Below are 27,784 nucleotides of genomic sequence, written 5' to 3'. Positions count from 1 at the left end.
AGCAGACAGATGCTGATCCACAATACAAGGGCAGCCCATCATTTTGGCATTGAAGGGCAAAGGTCAAAACTCCACAGATTCATCACAGACATTGAGCATTCCAGATTCACACTCTCCCCGTTTATCTAGCAAAAACTTCCAACTTCTTTTCTACATTTAGTATATGTGACCTTCATTACTTTAATACATATATATGTGTATACAAATTTAAATGCAAACACCAAAACATCACTCGGATTCCATGCATTTAAAATTGATTTGCGCCTTTATGAGTTTCTTGATGTGAGGTAAAGAGTGAAACTTGAGTGGAACATTGCATACATTGATATGGCTTTTCACCTGGGTGAATTCGCTCATGAATATTAAGGTCTCCACACTGTCTGAAGCTCTTTCAACACTCCATACATTTAAATGGTTTCTGCCCTGTATGAGTTTGTTGATGTATTCTAAGGTTTTTACTTTGACTGAAGCTCTTTCCACATTCAATACATTTAAACGGTTTCTCCCGTGTGAGTTCGTTGATGTATTCTAAGGGGACCACTACTACTAAAGCTCTTTCCACATTCAATGCATCTAAACGGTTTCTCCCCCGTGTGAGTTCGTTGATGTATTCTAAAGTTTCCACTACTACTAAAGCTCTTTCCACATTCAATGCATCTAAATGGTTTCTCCCCCGTGTGAGTTCGTTGATGTATTCTAAAGTTTCCACTACTACTAAAGCTCTTTCCACATTCAATGCATTTAAATGGTTTCTCCCCCGTGTGAGTTCGTTGATGTCTTCTAAGGACTCCAGTATCACTGAAGCTCTTTCCACATTCAATACAATTAAATGGTTTCTCCCCCGTGTGAGTTCGTTGATGTCTTCTAAGGTCTCCACTACGACTGAAGCTCTTTCCACATTCAATGCATTCAAATGGTTTCTCCCCTGTGTGAGTTCGTTGATGTCTTCTAAGGTCTCCACTACAACTGAAGCTCTTTCCACATTCAATGCATTCAAATGGTTTCTCCCCTGTGTGAGTTCGCTGATGTGTTCTAAGGGCTCCAGTATGACTGAAGCTCTTTCCACATTCAATGCGATTAAATGGTTTCTCCCCCGTGTGAGTTCGTTGATGTATTCTAATGTTTTGACTTTCACTGAAGCTCTTTCCACATTCAGTGCATTGAAATGGGTTCTCCCCCGTGTGAGTTCGTTGATGACTTCTAAGGTATCCACTACGACTGAAGCTCTTTCCACATTCAATGCATTTAAATGGTTTCTCCCCCGTGTGAGTTCGTTGATGCGTTCTGAGGGTTGAACTACCACTGAAGCTCTTTCCACATTCAATGCATTTAAATGGTTTCTCCCCCGTGTGAGTTCGTTGATGCGTTCTGAGGGTTGAACTTTCACTGAAGCTCTTTCCACATTCAATGCATTTAAATGGTTTCTCCCCCGTGTGAGTTCGTTGATGTCTTCTAAGGTCTCCACTTTGACTGAAGCTCTTCCCACATTCAATGCATTCAAACGGTTTCTCCCCCGTGTGAGTTCGTTGATGTGTTCTAAGGGCTCCACTAGAACTCAAGCTCTTTCCACACTGCATACATTCTAACGGTTTCTCCCCTGTGTGAGTTCGCTGATGTGTTCTGAGGGCTCCACTACGACTGAAGCTCTTTCCACATTCAATGCATTTAAACGGTTTCTCCCCATTGTGATTTTGTTGATGTATTCTAAGGTCTCTACTTTCACTGAAGTTCTTTTCACACTCCATGTATTTACATGGATTCTCTCCTGTGTGTTTGTTGGTCTCAAGCACATTCCACATTCCTTGCATTTAAACTGTTTCTTTGTTCTTCCCAATGAATTCACAGATGGCTCCGTAGAATTCTGACCATCGTCTTCCTCACCTGTTTGGGAGTGGGGGGAGAGAGAGAAAATCCTGTTAGACTAGGTTTACAGGTTCAGCTTCTTGAGGAGCGCAGAATCCAAGGCAAGTTGTAGCTTCCTGGGAGGAAGGAAGAAGTCAAGGGAGTCTCAGAGCCCCTGCAGGGATTCTGCTGCCTCTGTAGAAGCCCCTATTGGGCATCCACTTCCCAAGAGCCTCCACCCATTTTCAAACACCTTTGGCAATTCCTTCAGTCTGCCTGTCCCTTCTCCCTTTCTAAGGCTGGCATGGTATGGGCAGGAATGGCCTTGTGGCAGTTGCCCAAAGGGCCACAATAAATGTGATAATGTTTACCCCTGTAAATCCTTGAGTGTGCTTCTGAAACAGAAGTTATGGTAGTCTGTGCTTTATAACTGATTATTTTGCAAGTTGCCGCCCCCCAATTGGGGCAGAAATACAGCTAATATGAGAATCACAAAGATACAGCTGAAAGCTGGAACATGAGTCACCACATGGTGCAAATGGCTGCATGTAACACAGGTTCCCAACATGCACACGAACACAACGTAACAGAATGCTGTGGGAATCAAAACTAAATCAGTAGAAATTGCCAGTGCTTATCGCACATGTGTATTATAAATAAAATTAGGTAATGATGAATATGAGGAACGTGAAACTCTAAAGGGAATTTTTTAAGGAGGCGGGGGACGCAAGAAAAATTTAGATTCTTTTGGCAACAATAAACCTTAAAACAAGGAACTGCTGAGCAAAAACAGAAACAGGAGCATGTGCAGAGGTTCTTACGGAAAGGGGGCGGGGCCTTCAAAGGTCTCATAATCGACCCAAAACAACACAGAGGTCTACCTATCAATTGTGGTCAAGTGCTTGGACATCTCTGATGTAAATGATTGGTCGAAATCAAAATGCTTTGTTTGAAATTATATAAATACCACTGCCTGAACCACTGGGCAGGGTTGCAGTTTTGTGGAACGATCCAACTGTAACCTATTGCTTTGCAATAAACAATGGTGGACTCCTCTCTGTTTCGGAGTTTTATTGGCGTGAACTCAGGAGATAAGACTAGATCCCATGGAACATGAGACTTACCGTATTTTTCTGTCTATAAGACGACCCCTATTTGGGGGGCCTCAAAATATTGAAAATAGGGGGATTGAGCTTCTGGGGAGGATTATTTGGGGGGAATGCTGAAAATCACTAACCCACCAGAACGCAGCTCACAACCACTCGCGTTGCAGCTGCCTGATCGCTGGCATTAGCCCTCCTGCTTACTGCTGCGGCAGCCAATAGACAGCTGCCCTTGTCGCAGCAAGCGGGAGCGTGATTGGCGGCTGCCGGTGGCGATCGGGGAGCTGATAGGTGGTTTCTGCCTGGGAAAGGCGCAGGAAAGGCAGAAAGGGGGGAAATAGCTTGATCGGCAGCTCCGCTTTGCAGGTGGCCTCCTCCCCGTCCCCCTTCATTTACAGAGTCTGCATGGGTAGAGGAGGCTACGGAATAGCAGGCGGGCGGTGCAACGTTACACAAGAGGAGCAGTGCAGAAATTTGTAGTCTCCAAGATGTTTCATGGGAAAGGCGCAGGAAAGGCATAGAGGGGAGAAATATCTCTGATCAGCAGCTTTGTTTTTCAGGCGGACTTCCCCATTAGTTTGCAGAGTTTGCTGAGCAGCACAAAGACGCTGCACGGCAAAAACAAACAGCCTACAGCCTCCCAGCTGTAGGGCGGGCAGAGTGGGGGGAGGCAAGCAGACTATGGAGGCCCCAGGGCTCGCCACTGCAAGGAGCTGCGACTGCCAGAGCAAGTACTGCATTTATTTATATATTTAATTGCTATATTCCATGTATAAGACGACCCGTTAACTTTAAAAATTGGGTAAAAAAACCTCGTCTTATACACCGAGAAAGACAGTAATTTGCAAAGGACTGCTCTGAATACATGGTTGGACTGCTCTGAATACATGGAGAAGAAGGAAGCCCCCTGCTTGCATCTGGACCCCCTGGGAGAGGCGGTGGATCCACCCACTGCTGCCTCCTCTGTCCTCCTGCCCTGCAAACACCCTCTGCTCAGGAGAGAGGGGCAGAAAGAGCCTTCAAACCCATCTGTTTCCTCCTCCTCCGCTGCCTTTTCTTGCAGCAGCCCAGTGAGAGGGGAAGGAGCCGCAGCACCTGGTTCACTTCAGATACACAGAAGGTTTACTGGGATTGTGAATGAACAAGACCTCTGCCTTCCATGCGGTGGGAGTGGGGTGGCTTAAAAGTGGGGGAGAGACCTCCCCCTCCTGTCCTTTTGGGAAACAGGAGCCTTTGCCATTAGTAAACAACTCGATGGCAAGTTCACAAGAGAAGCACTTTGGAGCACTGCTTGCTCATACTAGGTATTCTGTGTGTGCTTCGACCTCGAGGACAACATACATATTTACATGACATGATTTCTTAAAGAGGACATTTCTTTAAAATCGAAGGCCATTTCTACAAAAGACTTCAGTATTTTTTTTTTGGGTGTTTTTTATTTTGTTGGAAGTTGCCCAGAGGGGCTGGGGAAACCCAGACAATGGGCAGGGTATTTTTTTTTTATTAATTATTATTATTATTATTATTATTATTATTATTATTATTATGAGCCTGGCCAGCAATACCCAACCCTCTCCCCTTTCCCTGCAACTCCTTCCCTGAAACTCCCTTCACACCAGATCCGTGCAGGAGGAAGCTTCTCTCTTTCCACAGTGTAACCCCCGTACTCCACCTTCAAAGCCCCCATTAAAAAAAGAACTCCCTTTCCTCCAATCTGGAACTTGTGCAGGCCGCCTCTTCCCGTCCCGGGGCTTCCCATCCTGGACCTCCACCCCCTTGCAAAGCCCCTTCCCTCCTCCTCCACCACTGGTTTGCACTCACCTGAAATCTTGGCAGCAGCAGCGACCCTGGGCAGCGGGGGCGGGAATGGGAGCCCCCGCCTGGGAGGCAGGGAGGGACCCCGCTTAATTAGGAGGCTTAATTCGGAAGCAGCCGCCTCCTCTAAATCTACACAAAGCAGCTGCGCTTCCCACCCTCCCAACAGCACACTTTGCAAGCCCCGTCTTTATCTCCCATTTAACATACTTTCACCCCACACGAGAGTTATGAGGTGATACTGACAGCTCTTGCCTGTTCTGCCTTCTAAAGGAGAATTTCTCTTCTCCTCTTTGTTGCACACAGAGGCACAACTTGTTGAATGGTTTCTTTAAATGTATAGGTTCATCATTGTTCCACTCCATGTGTATGTCTTTAAGGGGCCAGAGCAAGGGCCAGAGCAAGATAACGAGACCCAGCTTTACAGCTGTGAAACATAGCAGGTGCTGCTGAGTTGTATTTGATTAAGGCTTGTCAGCATTTGGGTAGAGTATATAAGGAGCAGCACCTAGCTCTCCCATTACCCTGGGGGATGGGTTGGTGGTTGGGTCATGTTTGTTTGTTAATGTATTTAGTGTAAATGGAGTTTTTGTTTTTCTTATTAAAACCTTTAAGTACTTTTTGAGTCCTTTCTTTTTAATGCATGATCTCCCCAGCAAGCTCTCTGCAGCGTTACCATACTGCAAAAAGCCAACATCTTTGGTTATGGGCCCAGCTGCTGAGTGGATGACTGCATATTTTTGGACTCTGAGAAAGGTTTGAAAACTCCTTCTCCTGTTAGCGTAGTTTTTGTGGGTCTGGAAGAGTTCCAGAATGGTTGACCGGGTTCCTGAAGCTGAGAAGGCTCTGGTCTTCCCACAGCTGACAGATGAGAACTATAGTTTATGGTCTTTTCGGGTGGAGGCGCTTTTGACCTCTAGAGAAGTATGGACCTATGTAACTGATGACCCTCCTAACCCTGTAACTAATGCTTGGTCGAAAGGAGATGCAAAAGCCAGGGCGATAATTAATTTGGCAGTCAGCGACCAGCAAGTAGTCTATATAAGAAATAAGAAAACTGCCAAAGAAATGTGGGACAGTCTTGCAGCAGTGCATGTTAGAAAAGAGTCAGCGTCTGCACTGACGTATTTCAAGCAGTTGTACCAGACGAAGTTGCAGCCTGGTGGTGATTTGGCAGCACACTTGAGACGTCTGGAGGCAATACGCGGCGAGTTAATTCGAAGGGACATGGAGATACCTGATATTCAGTATGTTTTTATCATCCTTTGTTCCCTTAATGAGGACTTTGATGGTATAGCTAGCCAGATATCTGCCGTTCCACCAGCACAATTAACTGTGGAAGGGGTAGCGGCAAGATTAATGGGCGAGTTGGATAGAAGGGAGGCTTGTGCCATAAGCACTCCTGTTTCCAGAAAGAATGAGGAACGCCATATGCAAACCTGTGGTGATACAACTGCATTTAAAGCTGCAAAGCGTTGTTGGTTCTGCAATAAGCAAGGACATTTTGCAAGGGACTGCAGATCCAAAGGAAAGCAAAGTACTCCCAAGCCTGTTTCTGTTCGTCAGTCACGGTCGTCAGCCCAGCAGCCAGCATCGTATAGTAGAGACAGAAACGAGCCGCGAGCTTTTCACGCTCGGACTAAAGATCGTAAAAGAATTAAAGATGCCAAGTGAAAGTCTTTTGTTATCGACTCAGGAGCATCGCAGCACGTTTGCAATGATCGAAGCTTGTTTATTTCTTTCAAAGAGGAAATTGGTAATGTACATTTAGCCAATTCACAAGTCCTGCAGTCGCTTGGCAAGGGTACTGTTAAACTTGACTCTTTAAACATTACTATAGCAAACTGCATTTACTGCCCGTCAATGGACAATTTATTATCAGTAAGATGTTTTGCTCGTCAAGGCATAACTGTGCGTTTCTTAAAGTCAATGTGTGAGTTTTTCAAGGGGAACGAACATCTATTGTATGCCCGGGAATCTGATGGTTTATATAGACTGTATTTTCGAACCTACTCCCAATCGCCTATAAATTGCAGAGTAGCACAGTCAAGCCAGGGGTTGAGGAATGTAAGACCACATTCTGGGTGTGTCCACGTGGCGCACAGAATTCTGGGACATCTGAATTTTGCTGATGTAATTAAGACACAGAATATTGTCAATGGCCTCAACTTAAAACCATGTAAATTCTTTATGCAATGTCTATCCTGTTGCAAGAATAAGATTAAAGTTGCACGCAAGGGTAGGTGCTCAGATAGGAAAGTAACTGAGCCATTTGAGCGTGTACATTGTGATTTAGTTGGGCCACTCCCACCATCATTAGGAGGTTCTAAGTACTGGCTTACCCTCATAGACCAGTATAGTAGATATTGTTGGACTTATGCAATAGCTGAGAAGTCCCAAGCATTTGAGAAGTACAAGGTTTTTTGCAACTGGGTAAAAACGCACTTTAACAAACCTATTAAGAACCTGTTTTCTGACCGGGGTGGGGAATTTGTTTCTGAGGATTTTGAGAAATTCCTGGAAGCGCAGGGGACTACTCATGAGTTATCTTGCCCCCGAAGTCCCTGGCAAAATGGGCTTGTTGAAGTTGTGCAGCGTGACCTGCAGGCAGGGGTTAAAACTTATCTGCACGATGCTAATCTGCCCAAAGTGTTTTGGGCTGAAGCGCTCCATGCCTTTTGTTATGTTAGAAATCGCAGTTATCATTCTGGTTTAGATGTCACCCCCTATGAGAAGCTGTTTAAAAAACGCCCTAATCTGAAATACCTACGTATTTGGGGTTCAGATGTAATTATGCATTATCCTGCTAAGCAGAAATTGGGTGAACGTAGTGTTCAGGGAAAATTAATGGGCTACCAGCAGGGGGCGTACAGAATTTACATACCAGCAACTGGCAAATTTCATATTACCAGAAGCATGATACAAACTGTAAATTGGAATGGGGTTGCTGTTTTCCAAGATACTAATGGTATAAATGATACTGAGGAAGAAGAGGTAGAAGAAGCAGCAGGAGGAAATGGTGATTCTGAATTAATGGGAAAAGACAAAAAGCCTGTTGAATCGAATAATTTGTTTGAGGATTTAAAGTCACAGGCACCTGAGGAGAGGTTAGATTCTCTTGAGTTTTCTGACCGTGAGCTTAGCCTACAGGCACCTCTTCAGTCTGACAGTGATGATTTACAACCTGAAACTAGTAGTTCACTGAGTCCCATTAAGTCTGAGGAGTCTGACTCTCCTTCCGGACTGAGACGTTCAGATAGAAAGAGGCAGAAGCCACAACGTTTCGCAGATGAACATTTTAATACTGTGTATGCCAATAAGGTGGTTTTTGAGCCAAAAAGCTACAATGATGTTCAGAATTTACCTAAGCACCAAGCTGTAAATTGGTATAAAGCTATGAACTCTGAGATAGCTTCTTTAAAAGAGCATAACACTTGGTCTCTTGTACCACAAACCCCAGATATGAGACTTATTGATTCAAAATGGGTTTATAGAGTTAAAATGAATGACAAAAATGAAGTTGTAAGGTACAAGGCAAGACTAGTTGCTAAGGGTTTTCAACAAATTCCAGGCGAAGATTATGATTTGTGCTATTCACCAAGTGTAAAATATGAAACAGTTAAGCTTTTGTTAAAAGATGCATCACAACGTGGACATTCTGTTTATCACCTAGATATAAAAACTGCATATTTGTTTGCAGATTTAAAAGAACAAATTTTTATGCGTGTCCCTGAAGGCATAGACGCTGCTGAAGGTTTGGTATGCAAATTAAATAAATCCCTTTATGGTCTGCACCAAAGTGGAAGGAATTGGCACCAAACTTTAGCAAAAGAATTGCTAGATATTGGTTTTTCACAAGGAAAGGCAGACAATTGTGTGTTTATAAAGGAAAGGGCAAACTCTGTAACAAAAATATGTGTGTATGTAGATGACGTGTTAATTTCTACAAAAACTAAACAGGAATATGAACAGGTAGTTTCACAGTTACAGAAGAAATTTGATGTGGTGGAATTAGGCATAGCTAAAAATTACTTGTCCATGCAAATTGAGAAAGACAACAATGGATCTTTTCTGGTTCATCAAACTGCAAAAATTGATGATCTTGTTGAAATGCTATGTTTAGAAAATGCAAATGGGAAGGAAACACCTATGGTGTGTGGTTTCACCTTTACAGGTGAAGATAAGCCATTTCCTAACAAAACTTTGTATCGTTCTGCTATAGGCAAGCTAAATTTCATTCAAAGAATCTCAAGACCAGATATAACTTATGCTTTTCACTTTCTGGCAAAATTTGTGGAAAAGCCCACTACACAATGTTTCTCTGCTCTTAAGAGAGTGGTAATGTACCTTAAACATACCAAACATTATAGGTTGCAGTTTACAACATGTATTGACAAAGGTTTTGAAATTTTCTGCGATGCATCTCATGCAGTGGAACAAAATAATTGCAGGGGTGTGTCTGGTATGGTGTTTTGTTATAACGGTTGTCCATTTGAATGGAAGTCCCAGACACAAACCATTATTTGTCTCTCCACAACAGAGAGTGAATTATGTGCATGCGTTCAGGCCACTCGTGATGTAGAATGGTATCTGCAAGTATTTGCAGACCTACAAATGCAAGTAACACTACCAGTAAGAGTTTATCTTGATTCCCAGAGTGGACTTGCTATCCTGTGTTCAGAGACCAATACGCAGCGCACCAGAGTCTTAAGATTACGTTTAGAATTTGTAAAGAAACTAATTGCTGATGAAATGGTTGTATTTAAATATGTTCCAGGTGACAATCAAATTGCAGACATTTTTACAAAAGCACTTCCAAAGGTTACACATGAAAAACATGTACAAAGTATGCTTTATGTTTTTGTTCCACAATGATGAACCGCAGGGGAAATGTTGAATGGTTTCTTTAAATGTATAGGTTCATCATTGTTCCACTCCATGTGTATGTCTTTAAGGGGCCAGAGCAAGATAACGAGACCCAGCTTTACAGCTGTGAAACATAGCAGGTGCTGCTGAGTTGTATTTGATTAAGGCGTGTCAGCATTTGGGTAGAGTATATAAGGAGCAGCACCTAGCTCTCCCATTACCCTGGGGGATGGGTTGGTGGTTGGGTCATGTTTGTTTGTTAATGTATTTAGTGTAAATGGAGTTTTTGTTTTTCTTATTAAAACCTTTAAGTACTTTTTGAGTCCTTTCTTTTTAATGCATGATCTCCCCAGCAAGCTCTCTGCAGCGTTACCATACTGCAAAAAGCCAACACAACTCATCCACAGCTGCTGGACTGCAAATACTGGCGAAGGCGCGCAGCCCACCCAAAGCCGCCACACACGCAGGCAAGAGACTAACCGCCAGTCCGGGAGCTTCCAAACACCACCTTCTGCCACCCCCCCTGCGCCCAGCCAACACCCCACATGGTGCAGCCACCTTGGCCGCCGCCCAATGACAGGAGGGCGAAGGGTAAGGCTTAGCAGGCCAGGCTGCCCAGATACCTCCCTGGGTGAGCGAGGGAACGAGCAGAACCCTGCCCAGGGCCCAGGTTCGCGCTGGAGGCTGTGCCTAAAGCGCCCGCTTTGCTGGGGAAGATGGCGCTAGGAAGGAGAAGGGAGGGTTATAAGGTATAATTTTAATTTTCAATATATAAGGTGTATGAAATTATAAACAGTAGAAATGAATATGCTATAACCCAAAAAGGGAAGTTGGAGGAAGTCATGGGGGGTGGGGAGATTAATTGGAATGTAAAATGTACCGTATTTTTCCGTCTATACGATGCCCCCATGTATAAGACTCCAAATTAAGGAGGGACTCCAAATTAAGAAAACACCCCTCAGGACTACCTGTGCATAAGACGAGCCCCAATTTTAAAACTTTTTTTTTAAAAAAAAACAAACAAACTAGTCTTATACACGGAAAAATACGGTAATTTGGTGTTTTGATTATGCTTAAATTTGTTATAAAATCTGAATAAAAAAAATTTTTTTAAAAAAAGTTCCAGAGTTTTTGTCAAAGACTAGATGGGAAATTCATTCAAGGGCCACAAGTGCCGAACTTGGCAGTTACAACGGAATAATTTCTGCATTGCATTGGCTGCATATTGATACCACAGAGAAGGGTGAAACAAGTAATCAAGCCACAAACATTTCGAATAAAATGGAGGAACTTGGTTCCAGAGATCTTTTTGATCATTTCAAAGAACAGGCAAAGGACAAATTGACTGATGTTGATTATAAGAAAAGCACAAGAAGATCTAGAACAGCCTTTCTCAACCTGTGGGTCCCCAGATGTTGTTGAACTACAACTGCCATCACCCCTACCTAGCAAGGCCAGAGCTCAGGGATGATGGGAATTGTAGTCCAACAACATCTGAGGACCCACAGGTTGAGAACTGCTGATCTATAAGGAGGCATATAGGTGAGGATGAAGATGAAGCTTTAGAGAACCTTGAGCCAAGAAACAAGTTGAGAATCAAAGCATTTATACCTGCGATGGATGGATTAGAATCAAATCTGGCACAAAGGGCATCAGTATACAATGATGCTGCAAAAAAGACTGGTATCTGGGAGCAGCCACCGAGATCACAGAACACTGGTCTTGAAAGACCCACGTTGGCTCCCAGTATGTTTCTGAGCACAATTCAAAATGTTGGTGCTGACCTTAAAAGCCCTAAACGGCCTCTGTCTAGTATACCTGAAGGAGCGTCTCCAACCCCATCGTTCAGCCCAGAAACTGAGGTCCAGCGCTGAGGGCCTTCTGGCGAGAAGCAAGGTTACAAGGAACCAGGCCTTCTCACTGGTGGCACCCGCCCTGTGGAACACCCTGCATCAGATGTCAAGGAAATAAACAACTATCTGACATTTAGAAGACAACTGAAGGCAGTCCTGTTTAGGGAAGTTTTTAATGATTGACGATTTTATGTATTTTTAATTTTTTGTTGGAAGCCGCCCAGAGTGGCTGGGGAAATCCAGCCGGATGGTTGGGGTATAAATATTACTATTATTATTATTATTATTATTATTATTATTTATTATTTATTTCATTCTTAACAAAATTAGATGCTGGAAAAGAAGAGATTCATGAAGAAGTTAATGCTTTAAGCCAAACATATCCTGCAGATGTGGACATGAACCTTGTTGGAGAACTCAACCATTTTCATCAATACATTAAAAAGTCAAAATCTGACACATCAGGATCTGTACCAAGTAATATTTAATGACCGTGTCCTTCATGGATCACTGCCTTGTCATGGCAAAGGGGCTTGAATAACTCAAGAGACGCTATGAGCTATGCCGTGCAGGGCCACCCAAGACAGACAGGTCAAAGTGGAGAGTTTTGACTAAACGTGATCCACCTGGAGCAGGAACCAGCAAGCCACGGCAGTATCCCTGCCGAGAAAACTCCATGGTCGTATAAAAGTTATGACACTGGAAGATGAACCCCTCAGGTCGGAAGGCATCCAATATGCTACTGAGGAAGAGCGGAGGACAAGTACAAGTAGATTCAGAGCTGATGAAGCAGCTGGGCCAAAGCCGAAACATCGCTCACCTGTGGGTGTGCCTGGAAGTGAAAGGGAAGTCCCGTGCTGCAAAGAAAAATATATGAACCTGGAATATAAGATCCATGAACCATGGTAAGCTGGATGTGGTCAAAAATGAGATGGCAAGAATAAATATTGACATCCTGGGCATCAGTGAACTAAAATGGGTGGGAATGGAGATCTGCTCAAGAAAATTGGAGATATGAAAGGAACATTTTGTGCAAAAATTACCAATTATCATAATAAAGAACAAAAGTGGTAAGGACCTAACAGAAGCAGAAGACATGAAGAAGAGGTAGCAAGAATACACAGAGGAATTATACCAGACAGATATGGATGGCTCGTACACTCCAGGTAGTGTGACTGATGACCTTGAGCCAGACATCCTGGAGAGTGAAGTCAAATGGGCCTTAGAAAGCACTGCTAATAACAAGGCCATTGGACGTGATGACATTCCAGCGGAACTAGTTAAAATCTTAAAAGATGATATTGTTAAGGTGCTACACTCAATATGCCAGCAAGAAGATCAGTCTAGAACGCAATGCCAAAGAAGGGCAGCACCAAAGAATGCTCCAACTACGGCACAATTGTGCTCATTTCACACGCTAGCAAGGTTATGCTTAAAATTCTACAAGGCAGGCTTAAGCAGTATGTAGACTGAGAACACCCTGAAGTGCAAGCTGGATTTTGGAGGGGCAGAGGAACCAGAGACCAAATTGCAAATATGTGCTGGATTAGGGAGAAAGCTAGAGAGTTCCAGAAAAACATCTACTTCTGCTTCATTGACTACGCAAAAGCCTTTAACTGTGTGGACCACAGCAAACTATGGCAAGTTCTTAAAGAAATGGGAGAGCCTGACCACCTCATCTGTCTCCTGAGAAATCTCTATGTGGGACAAGAAGCAACAGTTAGAACTGGATATGGAACAACTGATTGGCTCAAAATTGGGAAAGGAGTACGACAAGGCTGTATATTGTCTCCTTGCTTATTTAACTTATATGCAGAGGACGAGATGGTTGGACAGTGCTCTCAAAGCTACTAACATGAGTTTGACCAGACTGCAGGAGGCAGTGGAAAACAGGAGTGCCTGGCGTGCTCTGGTCCATGGGGTCACAAAGAGTCAGATACGACTAAGTGACTAAAGAACAACAACAGTGTTCAATCAGCATTCCCCAATGTAGAAGCAATTCGGAGAATGTTCCTCTGAATGATGATTGCAAATTGCCATTTGTAAAGATCCGTTTCTTGACTGAAGAGGATAAAAAACGAAAGGTCTGCTGTCCCAATGAAGAATGTGGACTATTATGGTAATATTGAGACTGATATTAAAAAATGTATTGCATTAACTACAATTACATTGTACAGGCTATAACAATTAAATTCATATTAATAAAGGTATTTATTATTATTAGTTGTCTGCACTGTATATTTACACCTATTATAATTTCAAGTTATAGCAAGTTTCTAGGACCAGATTAGGAGTCTTTGTAAATTGTGTTTCTAAAGCAGGGGTCTGCAACCCGCGGCTCCGGAGCCGCATGTGGCTCTTTTACACCTTTGCCGCGGCTCTGGGGCGGATACTAGCGAGGGGAGGAGAGGCATTGTGCGCCCCGACACTCCCCACTGTGGCGGGCGCTGTACTGGCTGTGACGTCGCATGGGGGTGGTACGTGCGTTAGTCATGCACTGTCCCGACGTCACCTTCCCGCCCGCTGTCAGATCGCGGCTCCGGAGATATATTTGTTTTAAATGTCGCAATGGTTTTGCGGCTCCCAGTTGTTTTTTTCTTCGGAAACGGGTCCAAGTGGCTCTTTTTGTCTTAAAGGTTGCAGACCCCTGTTCTAAAGGAACTTTTGTTATTGCCAAATGCCAATGTGTTTGCATTATTAAGTTTGTTATGAATAACAAAATCATTTTAAGTTAGAGCTTAATAATTATTTCACTATTAATATACTTAATTGTATTTCACTATTAATGTACTTCTCAATTGTATTTCAGTTCAACAATTACTTTGAGAAAATACGGATTTTGTTATCTGCAAATAGTTTTAGATACCTATTAGGTCCATAAATTACCATATACAGTGGTGTCTCGCAAGATGAAATTAATTCGTTCCGCAAGTCGCTTCATCTTGAGAGTTTTTCGTCTTGCGATGCACGGTTTCCCATAGGAATGCATTGAAAATCAATTAATGCGTTCCTAGGGAAACCGCCTTCAGACCAGGTCCGGGGACAGTCTGTCCCCGGACCTCTTCTGAAGGCTGGGGGGGGGGACAAGGGCTTTTCTTCCCACCCCCAGCATTTTTAAAAACCCTGGGACAGCGGAGGACTTCTCCGCTTCTCCGCTGTCCGGGCGATCTTAAAATGCTGGCGGGCGGCATTTTAAAATCGCCCCGGGACAGCGGAGGACTTCTCCACTGTCCGGGGCGATTTAAAAGCCCCTGGGAAGGCAGGCAGGGGGGACAAAGACTTTTGGCCCCCACCAGCCTTCAGAAGAGGTGTTCCCGCCCCGCCGCCCGGCTTCGGAGCACCGTTCCGAAGCCGGGCGGCGGGTGGAGGTGTTCCCGCCCCACCGCCCGGCTTCGGAGGAGCCTTCCGAAGCCCGGCGGCGGCGGGAGGAGGTGTCCCCGCCCCGCCGCCAGGCTTCGGAGGTCCGAGGACAGTGGGGAAGACGCGCTGCGCTTCCCCGCTGTCCCTGAGATTTCCCTATAGGCTGTCGTCTTGCGAAGCAAGCCCATAGGGAAATTCGTTTTGCGAAGCGCCTCCAAAACGGAAAACCCTTTCGTCTAGCGGGTTTTCTGTCTTGCGAGGCGTTCGTCTTGCGGGGTACCACTGTAGCATATATTCAACACAAAAAACAGCGACAAATAGTTGTTGACAAAGAACAGCTGGACATATAAAAGGCCCCATTCCCTCCAGTAGCTTAGGGCCTCATCAAACCTGCCCCCACTACTTTATGCAAGGAGTGCAAGGAACAAAGAGCTCTTTGGAGAACGCCTCACCCCTTCCTTCTTCCTGCCTGGCCCCCCTGCCTTTGCTTTCCTCCCCATCTTTTCCCCTTTCTCCCTCTGCCATCCAGCAATCCATGTCCCCATCTCCTCTACAAAACGGAAGACTTGGATGTTTGGATGTTTTTGGTGTTTCTTATTTTGTTGGAAGCCGCCCAGAGTGGCTGGGGAAACCCAGAAAATGGGTGGGGTATAAATATCAGATTATTATTACTACTACCACTACTATGGCGAGGCTGGTCTGCAATACTCAAATCTCACCCCTTTCCCGCCTCCTTCCCTGCAACTCCCTTTGCACCAGATCCGGGCAGGAGGAAGCTTCTCTCTTTCCACAACGGACCCCCCCCTCCACCTTCAAGGCCCCATTAAGAGAAACAGCTCCCTTTCCTCCCTTCTCTTCTTCTCCCCGTCCCGGGGCTTCTCATCCTGGACCCCCCACCCCTTGCCAAGCCCCTTCCCTCCTTCCCCGTCGCTGGCTTTGCACTCACCCGAAATCCTGGCAGCAGTAGCGACCCTGGGCAGCGGGGCGGGAATGGGAGCCCCCGCCAGGGAGGGAGGATATTTCCGGGGGCGGGATAATTGCAGTACCCAGCCAATGGGGAGGGAAGGGAGGGAACCTGGGCTTCGAATATAGGGAACAGATGCTCGTTGCCTTAAGGGTTAAAGCCAGAGAGTGCAAGCTGCCAGAGAAAGAGAGAGAGAGAGAGAGTGGGGCTGCTCCATACTGACCTGGGAAAGGGGGCCCGGCTTAAGTGGAACAGCTGACCCGCCCCCTCTGCCGTCGGGCACTGCCCTTGTCCTGCAAGGAATTCGCTGAGTGCAAAGCGCCTTGGGGTGCAGCAAGCTTTGGGGTGTGTGCGCAATGCAATGCAATAACCATGGAACTGGGGTTGGGGGTGGAGAGAGAGCAGGCAGGGAAGCAGTGGTTCAAGTGTGGGGGTATTGCAGCTGATTCAGCCTCTTTGCAAAGAAGAGACAGGGGCCTCTTCCTGAAGGTTCTCTCTCTCTCTCTCTCTCTCTGTCAACACACACAAACAGAAACACATTCGTCTGGATGCACACACACACCACATGAAGAGCCCTGTAGTTTGATCAAGCCCATCTAGTCCCACACCCTCTTAGAATCATAGAATTGTTGAGATGGAAGGGGACCCTGAGAGTCATCTAGTCCAACCCCCTGCAATGCAGGAATCTCAGCACTGTCTCCTCACGGTGGCCAAGCCTGCACGGAGGATGGGAGCCCAAGTGCATCTATTCCCTCCGGCGGCTTCCAGGAACTGCTATTCAATTAAGCATAATAATAATATGGTAACAACAACATTATTTATACCCGCTCATCTGGCTGGGTTTCCCCAGCTACTAGGGCAGCTCCCAACAGAAAACCCAATGAAACATCAAACATTAAAAGCTTCTCCATACAGGGCTGCCTTCAAATGTCTTATAAAAGTCAGATAGATGCTTATTTCTTGGACATCTGACGGGAGAGCATTCCAGAGTGGGTACCACTACCAAGAAGGCCCGCTGCCTGGTTCCTTGTCATTGAGTTGATATAGAGCATCTGTCCTAAATTTGTCGGCTTCTGTCAAAGGAGCAGAAACAACAACAACAATAATAATAATAAATTATTTATACCCCGCCCATCTGGCTGAGCTTCCCCAGCCACTCTGGGCAGCTCCCAATCAGTGTTAAAAAACGGTACAGCATTACATATTAAAAACTTCCCTGAACAGGGCTGCCTTAAGATGTCTTCTGAATGTCAAGTAATTATTTATCTCTTTGACATCTGATGGGAGGGCGTTCCACAGGGCGGGCGCCACTACCGAGAAGGCCCTCTGTCTGGTTGCCTGTAGCCTCACTTCTCGCAATGAGGGAACCGCCAGAAGGCCCTCGGCGCTGGATCTCAGTGTCCGGGCTGAACGATGGGGGTGGAGATGCTCCTTCAGGTATACAGCACTGAAATATACTCAGAGTCGCAAAGTGATTTCATGCTCTTTATTCAGCTCATAGTGGTGAGGAGGAATGAATGAAAGTCCCCTCACAGTATCTGCTTTATATACATTATTTACACAATAGGCTGCCTATGATTGGCTAATTCCGGAATTCTACTGTAAGCCAATCAGGTTGTGGATTTACTTCTATCTGGAGCAGGATTGGGTGGTTCCTGCCAACCAATCATACTGCTGCATTGTTCTAGGACCAATCAGACTGCTGCCTTCTGAATCCTATTGTTCTAGGACCAATCAGACTGCTGCCTTTTGGATCCTATTGTTCTAGGACCAATGAGCCTGCTGCAGTTTGGATCCTATTGAACTCAGTACATAACAAGGACCGAGGCCGTTTAGGGCTTTAAAGGTAAGCACCAACACTTTGAATCGTGCTCGGAAACCTACTGGGAGCCAATGCAGATCTCTCAGAACCAGTGTTATGTGGTCCCGGCGGCCACTCCCAGTCACCAGTCTAGCTGCCGCATTCTGGATTAATTGCAGTTTCCGGTTCACCTTCAAAGGTAGCGCCACGTAGAGCGCGTTGCAGTAGTCCAAGCGTGAGATAACTAGAGCATGCACCACTCTGGTGAGACAGTTCGCGGGCAGGTAGGGTCTTAGCCTGCGTACCAGGTGGAGCTGGTAGACAGCTGCCCTGGACACAGTTAACCTGCGCCTCCATGGACAGCTGTGAGTCCAAAATGACTCCCAGGCTGCGCACCTGGTCCTTCAGGAGCACAGTTACCCCATTCAAGACCAGAGAATCCCCCACACCAACCCGCTCCCTGTCCCCCAAAAACAGTACTTCTTTCTTGTCAGGATTCAACCTCAATCTGTTAGCCGCCAACCAATAGTAATTATACTACTTGTTCAATCTGAAAATTTATTTGCACCAATGCATTTGGAAGCATCAGAATAACTTGAGGTAATATATTCATAGAAAAGCTTTGCTCCCGATTCAATGCAATCCTATCGGCTGAATTTGATCCGAGTCCTGGGATAACTCAGTTGGTAGAGCATTGGGGGTTGTGGGTTCCTGCATTGCAGGGGGTGCGGCTAGAAGACCCTCTTGGTCCCTTCCAACTCTATCATTCTGTGGTCTATGAACCTCACTTATTCACAATGAGGGAACCACCACAATTTTTTATTAAGCAATTTTTTGCATAATAGGAGTTTGCCTTTGTAAAATTGGAGAGCGAAAGGAGAAGGAATCTCAGGGTGGGCTTTTTTTGTGGGGGACATTTACTGGTCAGTGGGCAGGAGGAGCTTGGGTCTGTGGGATATGAAATTCGTAGCAGTCAGGTACAACATTCCTAGAGTGGACATGCTAGGGGATGCTTTGTGCCACCCAGGAGAAAACTTCCTCTTTCCTCCTGAGCTGGGACAAGCGCTTCCTCTGCATGTGACTTGAAATAGGTGTGGCCTATTCTGGGTGGTGGAGCACACCTCCTCCATGTGCTTCATTCTTTCTTCTCCATTTTGTTTTTTTCTATGTGTTAGGAGAAGTGACTGCTGAGTCGCAGTCACTTGGGACTAACTCCCTTATATTATAGATTATGTATAGATATAGATATATACTTTTGTAACTTAAGCCTGCCTTCAGGAATCTAATTGTGAACTGAATTAAAATGAATAAAATACTTTTATATTGATTTTAGTAAGACTGTCCTGTCTACACTTCTAAAGAGGGATAACAAGGGATCTTATCAGGAATCTTAAATAGTGAGGCTCAGACGAGCCTGCAACAAGCTTACTGCTGTGCAAATTTGAAAAGGAGAATGTTTGAACTTTGCTAAGATATAGAACTTTTTAACGCAAGTTAGTAAGGATATCATCAAATAATATATCCTCTCCTGCCTTTCTAAACATTCCCACAGGTCAATCCCTAGCTAGAGATCTGCCATCCCCTTGTCACGGTCCAGATTTGGGTCTCTGCCTCCTGGGATTTTAGACACACACGGTTGCCACATGTTGACTGCAGCAGGCAATGGCTCCCTCGCATGTGTGAACAGCCATTGGGGTCACTCTGAAACAACACAGAGATTGGGCATTGCTTTGACGAATATCCTGCAACTAGCCACCTCCTGAGCCCTCAGGGTCTCTCCCACTGCCAATAAAAATAAAATACCTGTTTACCTGACGCTGACACAAAAGCTCACATACTATAGAAATGAATGAAATGTTTATTTCTTTCTCGCTTTCCTTCCCTCTCTCTCCCCACTTTTCTTCCCCCTCCCAACTCCATACTGCCTAGAACAGTACTGTCTCACTCTGAATAGGACTGATTTGTTTGAAGGATTCTGTGACTTGAAAACAGGGACTCTGGGTGTACCCAAGAATTTAATAAAAACATTTTTAAAAACAACAGCCTCTCTCATCCATTAACATTCTTCAATGCAGCTTCATTGGAAAGCCATGGAATGTGATCCTGCAAAGGGCCAGTCTAGGAATTAGGGCTGCCACTTTTTTTGCACCTAAGAGGCAGACAGTATGTGGTAGGTAAATAAGACGTAGTTGAGGAAATTTCCTCTAAGCCCCCAAACATACTCCACAAAGCACATAGATAACATGTATGCAGCAGATTTACTATCACCTTATAACATGCCCTGTATGGAGCAGTTACAGAAATCTCAGTATGGTGCCTATCTGTTATTCTGAGATGTGGGCTGCAGTGCAGTCTGGGCCTATGCATATTTATTTAGGAGTCCATTCAGTATTTTAAGGAGCGGGATCAAGGGTTTCCTGACCCCCTTCTTACAATGTATGAAGTAGCTTACAGCAAAAAAAGCCTAATGACTCTTCTGGGTAACTGAACGAATTATTTTAATAAAAATTTAAATGGAGAACATATTTTACATTGTCATATTCATGCAAACATGGTTCCACTCCAACCTCACTTAGTCCCCATTTCCCCTATATAAAGAGTTCTTTATACAGAAATCTCCTGAACAGAAGTCTCTCTATTTACATGTATAGGGAGGGATCACTCTCTGTCTAGCTTATGTCACCTTGTGTCTTTTGCAGTGTCGTGTATTCTCCTCACAGACACACAGAAACAGTGAACAGTGACATGCAGCAGCAACAGCAGCAGCCAGCCGTACTCAGTACAGCTCCCAGAATGCTTTGGGGGAAGCCATGACTGACTGAAGTGGTACTAGAGTGATTTAAATGTGGTGTGGATGTGGAGAAGGCAAGCAATAGGGAGGTAACAATGAACACAATGGAGCCCACAATGGCAGCCTCCAGTGCCGTTTTGTGTTCCTCACAGGGCAACACAGCACTCGTCCCCACTGCCTGCCTTCTGAGATCTGGGATCGTTGCCATGGACAGCTTCTGACACAGCATTGTAGGGCAAGGCTGTTTCAAGGGAAGGTGGGAAAATGCATTTCTGCCATGGTCAAGGTTAGCTAACTGACTGGATTCTTGAATAATAGGTTTCATTTTGTTTTCACTCACTTCTGTGAGGCTCATGCCGTGTGTCATTACCATAGGAAACAATTTTGGGAGCCCAGTTAGGCAAACGAAACTCATTCTAGCTTGCTCCTTTTGTATCCCAATCCAGAGCACTGTATTCAGATTATTATTTTGTTGCCACCCTTCACTATAAGGCCCCACCCTCAGCAGTTAAAAGCAGTATCAGAACGTTATTAAAATCAGTTAAAATGATTTACATTCTTTATACACAAAGAATGCAAGCAGGATGAAAAATGTATCCTGGCAACACACCTCCCCCCTGCCCAAAATCCAACATGAGACGGAGTCCTGCAGGCCTCTATAGCAGGGCTTAGCAAAAAGCAACCATGGGCCTTGATTTATTTAAGAAACATTCTAGTTTTCTGCTGCCATATCCTTCCCTTCTTCCATCACGAAACTCAAGGTGGTATACGTGTGGCCTCCTCCCAAGACCCAGGACTGCTTAGCCTAGGCAACAATATGTCCTACAAGCTGGTGTCATTCAATCTTGGGTCCCTTGATGTTGTTGGACTACAACTCCCATAATCCCCGGCGCTCTTAGTCAACAAGGACCCCACTCTGATGATCTCGGTCTTAGTTCGGAGCCTGCAAGTAAGTGTGGGAACCTCTGGCCCTCCAGATGTTGCTGAATTACAACCCCCATCAGGCTCAGCAATCGTCATCTATGGCTGTGGATGATGGGAGGTGGATGCTGGCATTGAGAAGAAGTTGAAGGCAAGGTACTCTCTCTATCTCCAGTGCACCAGAGCAGCCTGTCTAGTAAAGACATGGAAGAAAATGCTGAGGCACTGAGGGCTTGTGATCCAAAACATTGCCCTTTTCCAGCACACTCCATTGCTATCCATCCCTCTCCAGTTTTCCATGCCTGCTGTCCACCAGCGCCCCCACCCCCACAGCCAGTTTTCGGTATCCACTGACCATGTCCAGTTCTCCTTGCGTGGCTTTGGCTATCTTTCTTGGAAGAAGGGTTCCATTTTGGCCACATAAAGGCTGGCAGCTAGGAAATTGAATTGGCTATTTGTATACGGGATTTCCTCACAAAGAGAGGGTGGCTCTTGCCATCATGTCGTGATTTTGAGTTTTGCAGAAATGCCTGGATGGCTGCTGTCGGAGCCAGAGAACTGATGGATGTCAGGCCGACCCTGCATTCTTATCCCTTGCCCTAGGCTCTCCCCACAGTGATGGGAGGTGGGCCAATAAATAAACATTTTTATACATATGAAAAACAGATCATGGATCGAGAACACAATGTTTTGTAAAGTTAAAAAGGTCTTTTTTAAAAAAAAAATTGTTTATCTCTGTTCTGAAATCTGCTTTTAAAGTAAATTGTGTCAATATATTTGGGTTTGTTTACAAGGCAGAGGTGACGAGCTGCTCCCTAAAAGTGAGCTCTGTATCAACAAAAGTTTAACCTATAATTATTCGTAATGAAAAGTTGTAAGAGACGTGAGATTTTCCACCCTTGAGCTTTTGAACTACACTTCTCATCAATCTTGACCATCTGGGCTGAGGCTTATGGGAGTTGTTGCCCAACATCTGAGCAACCCCATGTTGGATATCCCTGCTCTATACTTTTTAAATTTAATTTCTATACCACTTTATAATTTTAAGAAAAACCTCAAAGCGATTTACAGCATACTAAATCAATAAAACATACCGTAGTTTTCGCTCCATAACACACATTTTTTCCTAGAAAGGGGAAATGTCTGTGCGTGTTACGGAGCAAATGCTTCCCTCCTCCGTGGCTCGCTTTGAAACAGCAAAGCGGGAGAAGAGCCGCTGAGAGGGGAGGAGAGAGAGACAGAGAGCCTGCTTCTTTAAAGGAGCAAAGCGGGAGTGGAGAGGAGCCGCTTACTCGAGTGTCCAGTTGGCTCCTTTAAAGCAAGCTCTCTGTCCCTCTCTCCTCCTCACTCAGCTCGCTAAATAGCAGGAAAGATTTTCAGCTCGCTAAGCCGGGGGGATGAACCAGGGAGGAGGGAGAGAAGCAGAGCCTGCTTGCTTTAAAGGAGAAAAGCAGGAGAGGAGAGGAGCCTTCTCCCCTTATACCCCTCTTCTGCATTATTAGCAGCATCCTTCTCCACACACTCCACACGTGCTCCTTGTCCCTTGAGTGCTTTCCTTCCCTCCCCACTTAAAACGTGGTTACAAAGCACAGATCCACATGCATCCTCAGGATGTTTGCATTGGGCTACCCCAAACTCACCATCAGATCACGTCTGTGGCCACAGCATGAATCACAAAAATCATACATCCACTGTTCCGTTTAGAATATTTTTTTTCTTGTTTTCCTCCTATAAAAACTACATGTGTGTTATGGTCGGGTGCGTGTTATAGAGCGAAAAATACGGTAAATAAAACAATGTGAAAAATGTGAAATAAAGAGTATACGGTCAAAGCAACGTAACAGAAAACTAAACTATTACCATAAAGATTTCAAAACACATTACAAAGGTCAACTACAGAATACATATTTAACATAGTAGGGCTGGGTGAGTCTGGGCCCCATCCCGTAGGCCAGGTGGGAAAGGCCTTGCAGGGAGTGGTATATAGATGGCATCTTACCCCAAAAAAGCTTGCTAAAATGTATAAAGGGAAAACATCAACCTGTGGGAGATGTAAAAAAGAGGAGGGGTCATACGTGGTGGACCGGTGTAGCCATTGGCAAATACTGGAATGATACAGTGGTGCCTCGCAAGACGAAATTAATCCGTTCCGTGAGTCTCTTCGTCTTGCGGTTTTCTCGTCTTGCAAAGCACGGCTATTAGCGGCTTAGCGGATATTAACGGCTTAGCGGCTTTAAGAAAAAGGAAACAAACTCGCAAGAAGTTTCGTCTTGCGAAGCAAGCCCATAGGGAAATTCGTCTTGCGGAACGACTCAAAAAACGGAAAACTCTTTCGTCTTTCGCGTTTTTCATCTTGAGAGGCATTCGTCTTGCGAGGTACCACTGTATTTATAACGAGTTTAAGAAACTATTTAAAATTACTTTTAAAAAAACAAAACGCCAAAGATTTTCCTACTTGGTATATTACCATCAGAAATTTAAAAAGTTATGAGATCGTTGTTTATGTATAGTATAACAGCAGCTAGAACCTTTATAGCAAGGAGCTGGAAAAATGAAACGCTCCCAGAGATTACAGATCGGCAGATACTCATGATAACTACAATTAGCAAAACTGACAATATCAGTTAGAGGAATATTGAAATAAAAAACTAGAGAATAGATAATATTTAAGAATTATGTAAAACTTTATTGCACAAATAACTCCATATGAGCAGAAATTGAATGATATTTGTAAAGAAAAAGATCAAAAGAATATATACAAAGCAGAAAGAAATGGTATTATATAATGTAAGCCTGTGTAAAAAAGAATGTTATATGAAACAGTATAATGAGAAGGATGGGAAGGATTGTGTTGTTGAATAGTTTTACTATGTAAATAACTTTGTCTTTTTTTCTTCCTATTATTTCTTGGTTTCTTATCTTTGTTAATTCTTTATTTTTTTCTTTCTTTATAAATATTCTATTTTCTATTATTATTATTTTTCTACCTGTTAAGAGATTGTACTTAATGTTTGTATAATGCAATTTTTTTAATCAATAAAGAATATTAATTTTAAGAAAGGCTGCAATCAACTTAACATATGCGATACACGCGCTTCGCTCTAAGGCCTTCTGAATCATCTTGCACTCCTAGACAAAGGGATACACTCCTGCTAAATGCACGCTCGCTGATTACAGGCGCATACTTGGGAGAAACAAGAACTAGCCTTGCGCAGAAAAAGAAGCATCCCCTCTACTTCTCTTCCCTTTCCCCCTTGCCCCCACCCAAGGTCCAGGCCCATGCTTGCTCCCCTAAACCAAAACCTAACCAGGGACCCAGCTGAGGAGAGCTGCACTGAGGCGCATTCATGGGAGCCTCCCTCTGAATCTTCCCAGGAGCAGGAGGACTGTATAGATTTGGAACAGTGGTTTGCAGAGGAACATAGTTCAGAAGGCAGAAGCTGGGAAATACTGGATGGGGAACAGCTTGCAGAAGAAATGGTTGATCTTTGCCTTAATTTGGTTTTAATGTAAAGTGTGTCATTATATCTGGGTTTGTTTATAAAGCAGAAGTGACCAGCTGCTCCTAGAAGCTAAAAATGAGCTCTGTATCAACAAAAGTTTTACCTATAATTATTCATAATGAAAAGTTGTAAGACATGTGAGATTTTCCTTGAGCTTTTGAACTACAACTCCAATCATTCTTGGCCATATGGGCTGAGGCTTATGGGCATTGTTTCCCAACATCTGAGGTATCCCATTTCCCTGAAGCCGACAGATGCTGATCCACAAGACAAGGGCAGCCCATCATTTTGGCATTGAAGGGCGGAGGTCAAAACTCAACAGATTCATCACACAGCTTGAGCATTCCAGATTCACACTCTCCCCATTTATCTAGCAACAACTTGCAACTTCTTTTCTACATTCAGTATATGTGACCTTCATTACTTTAATACATATATACGTGTATACAAATTTAAATACCAACACCAGAACATCACACAGATTCCATGGATTTAAAATTGATTTCGGCCTTTATGAGTTTCTTGATGTGAAGTAATGAGTGAACCTTGAGTGGAACACTGCATACATTGATATGGCTTTTCACCTGTGTAAATTCGCTCATGAATATTAAGCTCTCCACACTGTCTGAAGCTCTTTCCACACTCCATACATTTAAATGGTTTCTGCCCTGTATGAGTTTGTTGATGTATTCTAAGGTATCCACTACTACTGAAGCTCTTTCCGCACTCCATGCATTCAAATGGTTTCTCCCCCGTGTGAGTTCGTTGATGTATTCTAAGGTATCCACTACTACTGAAGCTCTTTCCACATTCAATGCATTTGAATGGTTTCTCCCCCGTGTGAGTTCGGTGATGTGTTCTAAGATTGCCACTACGACTGAAACGCTTTCCGCATTCAATACATTTAAAGGGTTTCTCTCCCGTATGAATTCGTTGATGTATTCTAAGGTCTTCACCACGACTGCAGCTCTTTCCACATTCAATGCATTTAAATGGTTTCTCCCCCATGTGAGTTCGTTGATGTCTTCTAAGGTTTCCACTTTGACTGAAGCTCTTTCCACATTCAAAGCATTTAAATGGTTTCTCTGCCGTATGAGTTCGTTGATGTATTCTAATTTCTGCACTATAACTGAAGCTTTTTCCACATTCAATACATTTAAATGGTTTCTCCCCCTTGTGAGTTCGTTGATGTATTCTAAGTTCTGCACTACGACTGAAGCTCATTCCACATTCAATGCATTTAAATGGTTCCTCCCCCATGTGAGTTCGTTGGTGTCTCCTAAGTGCTCCATTCTGACTGAAGCTCTTTCCACATTCAATACATTTAAATGGTTTCTCCCCAGTGTGAGTTCGTTGGTGTTTTCTAAGTGTTGCGTTTTCACAGAAGCTCTTTCCACACTCCATGCATTTAAACAGTTTCTCCCCAGTGTGAGTTCGTTGATGCATCGTAAGTGCTCCACTGTGACTGAACCCCTCTCCGCACTCCATACATTTAAATGGTTTCTCCTCCATGTGAATTTTTTGATGTCTCCTAAGTGCTCCATTCTGACTGAAGCTCTTTCCACATTCAATACATTTAAATGGTTTCTCCCCAGTGTGAGTTCGTTGGTGTATTCTAAGTGTTCCGTTCAGACTAAAGCTCTTTCCACACTCCATACATTTAAATGGTTTCTGCCCTGTATGAGTTTGTTGATGTATTCTAAGGCATCCACTACTACTGAAGCTCTTTCCGCACTCCATGAATTCAAATGGTTTCTCCCCCGTGTGAGTTCGTTGATGTGTTCTAAGATTGCCACTACGACTGAAACTCTTTCCGCATTCAATACATTTAAATGGTTTCTCTGCCGTATGAGTTCGTTGATGTATTCTAATTTCTGCACTATAACTGAAGCTTTTTCCACATTCAATACATTTAAATGGTTTCTCCCCCATGTGAGTTCGTTGGTGTCTCCTAAGTGCTCCATTCTGACTGAAGCTCTTTCCACATTCAATACATTTAAATGGTTTCTCCCCAGTGTGAGTTCGTTGGTGTTTTCTAAGTGTTGCGTTTTCACAGAAGCTCTTTCCACACTCCATGCATTTAAACAGTTTCTCCCCAGTGTGAGTTCGTTGATGCATCGTAAGTGCTCCACTGTGACTGAACCCCTCTCCGCACTCCATACATTTAAATGGTTTCTCCTCCATGTGAATTTTTTGATGTCTCCTAAGTGCTCCATTCTGACTGAAGCTCTTTCCACATTCAATACATTTAAATGGTTTCTCCCCAGTGTGAGTTCGTTGGTGTATTCTAAGTGTTCCGTTCAGACTAAAGCTCTTTCCACATTCAATACATTTAAACGGTTTCTCCCCAGTGTGAGTTCGCTGATGTGTTCTGAGGGCTCCACTATGACTGAAGCTCCATCCACACTCCATACATTCAAATGGTTTCTCCCCTATGTGAGTTTGTTGGTGTATCCTCATTTTTCTACAGTGACTAAAGCACATTCCACATTCCCTGCATTTAAACTGTTTCTTTGTTCTTCCCAATGAATTCACAGATGGCTCCGTAGAATCTTGACCATCGTCTTCCTGACCTGTTTGGGAGTTGGGGGGGAGGGAGAGAATCCTGTTAGACTTTTAAGAAAGACAAGAAAGGAACTCAACATACATCAATTCCCATGTGCACCTTCTCTTATTTTCACTCCCTCTCCATTCTCCACTGTCCTCTCCATGTTCCAAATTTTTAGGAATGAGGGTGAGATAATGGCAAGAGAAACCCATGATCACTCCATTCACACCTAGGAGAGCACCATCATTTTGTAGTAGAGATCTACAGTGGAACTGGATTTTAAGACACATCTGTCTTTTTCCTTTTCAAGTGAGGAAAGGATCTCAGGCTCCAATAGCAGTCTCCCCTATGAGTAAGAAGTAAAACTGAAATGTTCTGATGCCACATGTAAGTGTAAAAATATTGCAACATATTAGA

At 44.1% G+C, this 27,784-nt stretch overlaps 4 protein-coding genes across 4 annotated transcripts in view; all 4 read right to left on the bottom strand.

Annotated features, from left to right (window-relative positions):
- The window catches only part of LOC309525018 (uncharacterized protein), a 210,404-nt gene extending 205,567 nt beyond the window's left edge, over positions 1-4,837 (bottom strand). The window contains exon 1 of the mRNA XM_082210347.1: positions 4,767-4,837. The gene's annotated coding sequence lies outside the window, so the exon portion shown is untranslated. The remainder of the gene's footprint in view (positions 1-4,766) is intronic.
- Positions 1-27,784, bottom strand: part of LOC309525249 (uncharacterized protein) — a 117,030-nt gene that overhangs the window by 69,734 nt on the left and 19,512 nt on the right. The gene's annotated exons all lie outside the window — the stretch shown is intronic.
- Positions 121-27,776, bottom strand: LOC309525197 (uncharacterized protein). The gene is made up of 2 exons (XM_082210693.1): positions 26,600-27,776; positions 121-525 (listed from the first exon to the last, which is right to left on the bottom strand). The coding sequence occupies exons 1-2, from the start codon at positions 27,301-27,303 to the stop codon at positions 492-494; spliced, it is 738 nt and encodes a 245-aa protein (XP_082066819.1). The 5' UTR covers positions 27,304-27,776; the 3' UTR covers positions 121-491.
- On the bottom strand, positions 1,132-11,771 carry LOC309527514 (uncharacterized protein; the record flags this gene model as incomplete). The annotated part of the gene is made up of 3 exons (XM_082214340.1): positions 11,445-11,771; positions 1,301-1,881; positions 1,132-1,142 (listed from the first exon to the last, which is right to left on the bottom strand). Exons 2-3 carry the CDS (start codon positions 1,806-1,808, stop codon positions 1,132-1,134), a joined length of 519 nt encoding a protein of 172 aa, XP_082070466.1. The 5' UTR covers positions 1,809-1,881; positions 11,445-11,771.

The sequence above is a fragment of the Podarcis vaucheri genome (assembly GCF_965113315.1).
Source record: "Podarcis vaucheri genome assembly, chromosome: 2".
Taxonomy (NCBI): domain Eukaryota; kingdom Metazoa; phylum Chordata; class Lepidosauria; order Squamata; family Lacertidae; genus Podarcis; species Podarcis vaucheri.
The sequence above is the reverse complement of the archived record's forward strand: the minus strand, read 5'-3'. Positions and strand labels throughout refer to the sequence as shown.

What these genes read in the sequence shown, in the direction of transcription:
- LOC309525197 (XM_082210693.1), bottom strand. Translation starts at nt 27,303, where the DNA reads ATGTGCTTTAGTCACTGTAGAAAAATGAGGATACACCAACAAACTCAC. An exon ending in CGTAGTGGCAATCTTAGAAC is followed by an intron (nt 526 to 26,599) that starts ACATCAACGAAC and finishes TCCCCTTAGAAT; the next exon opens with ACATCAACGAACTCACACGG.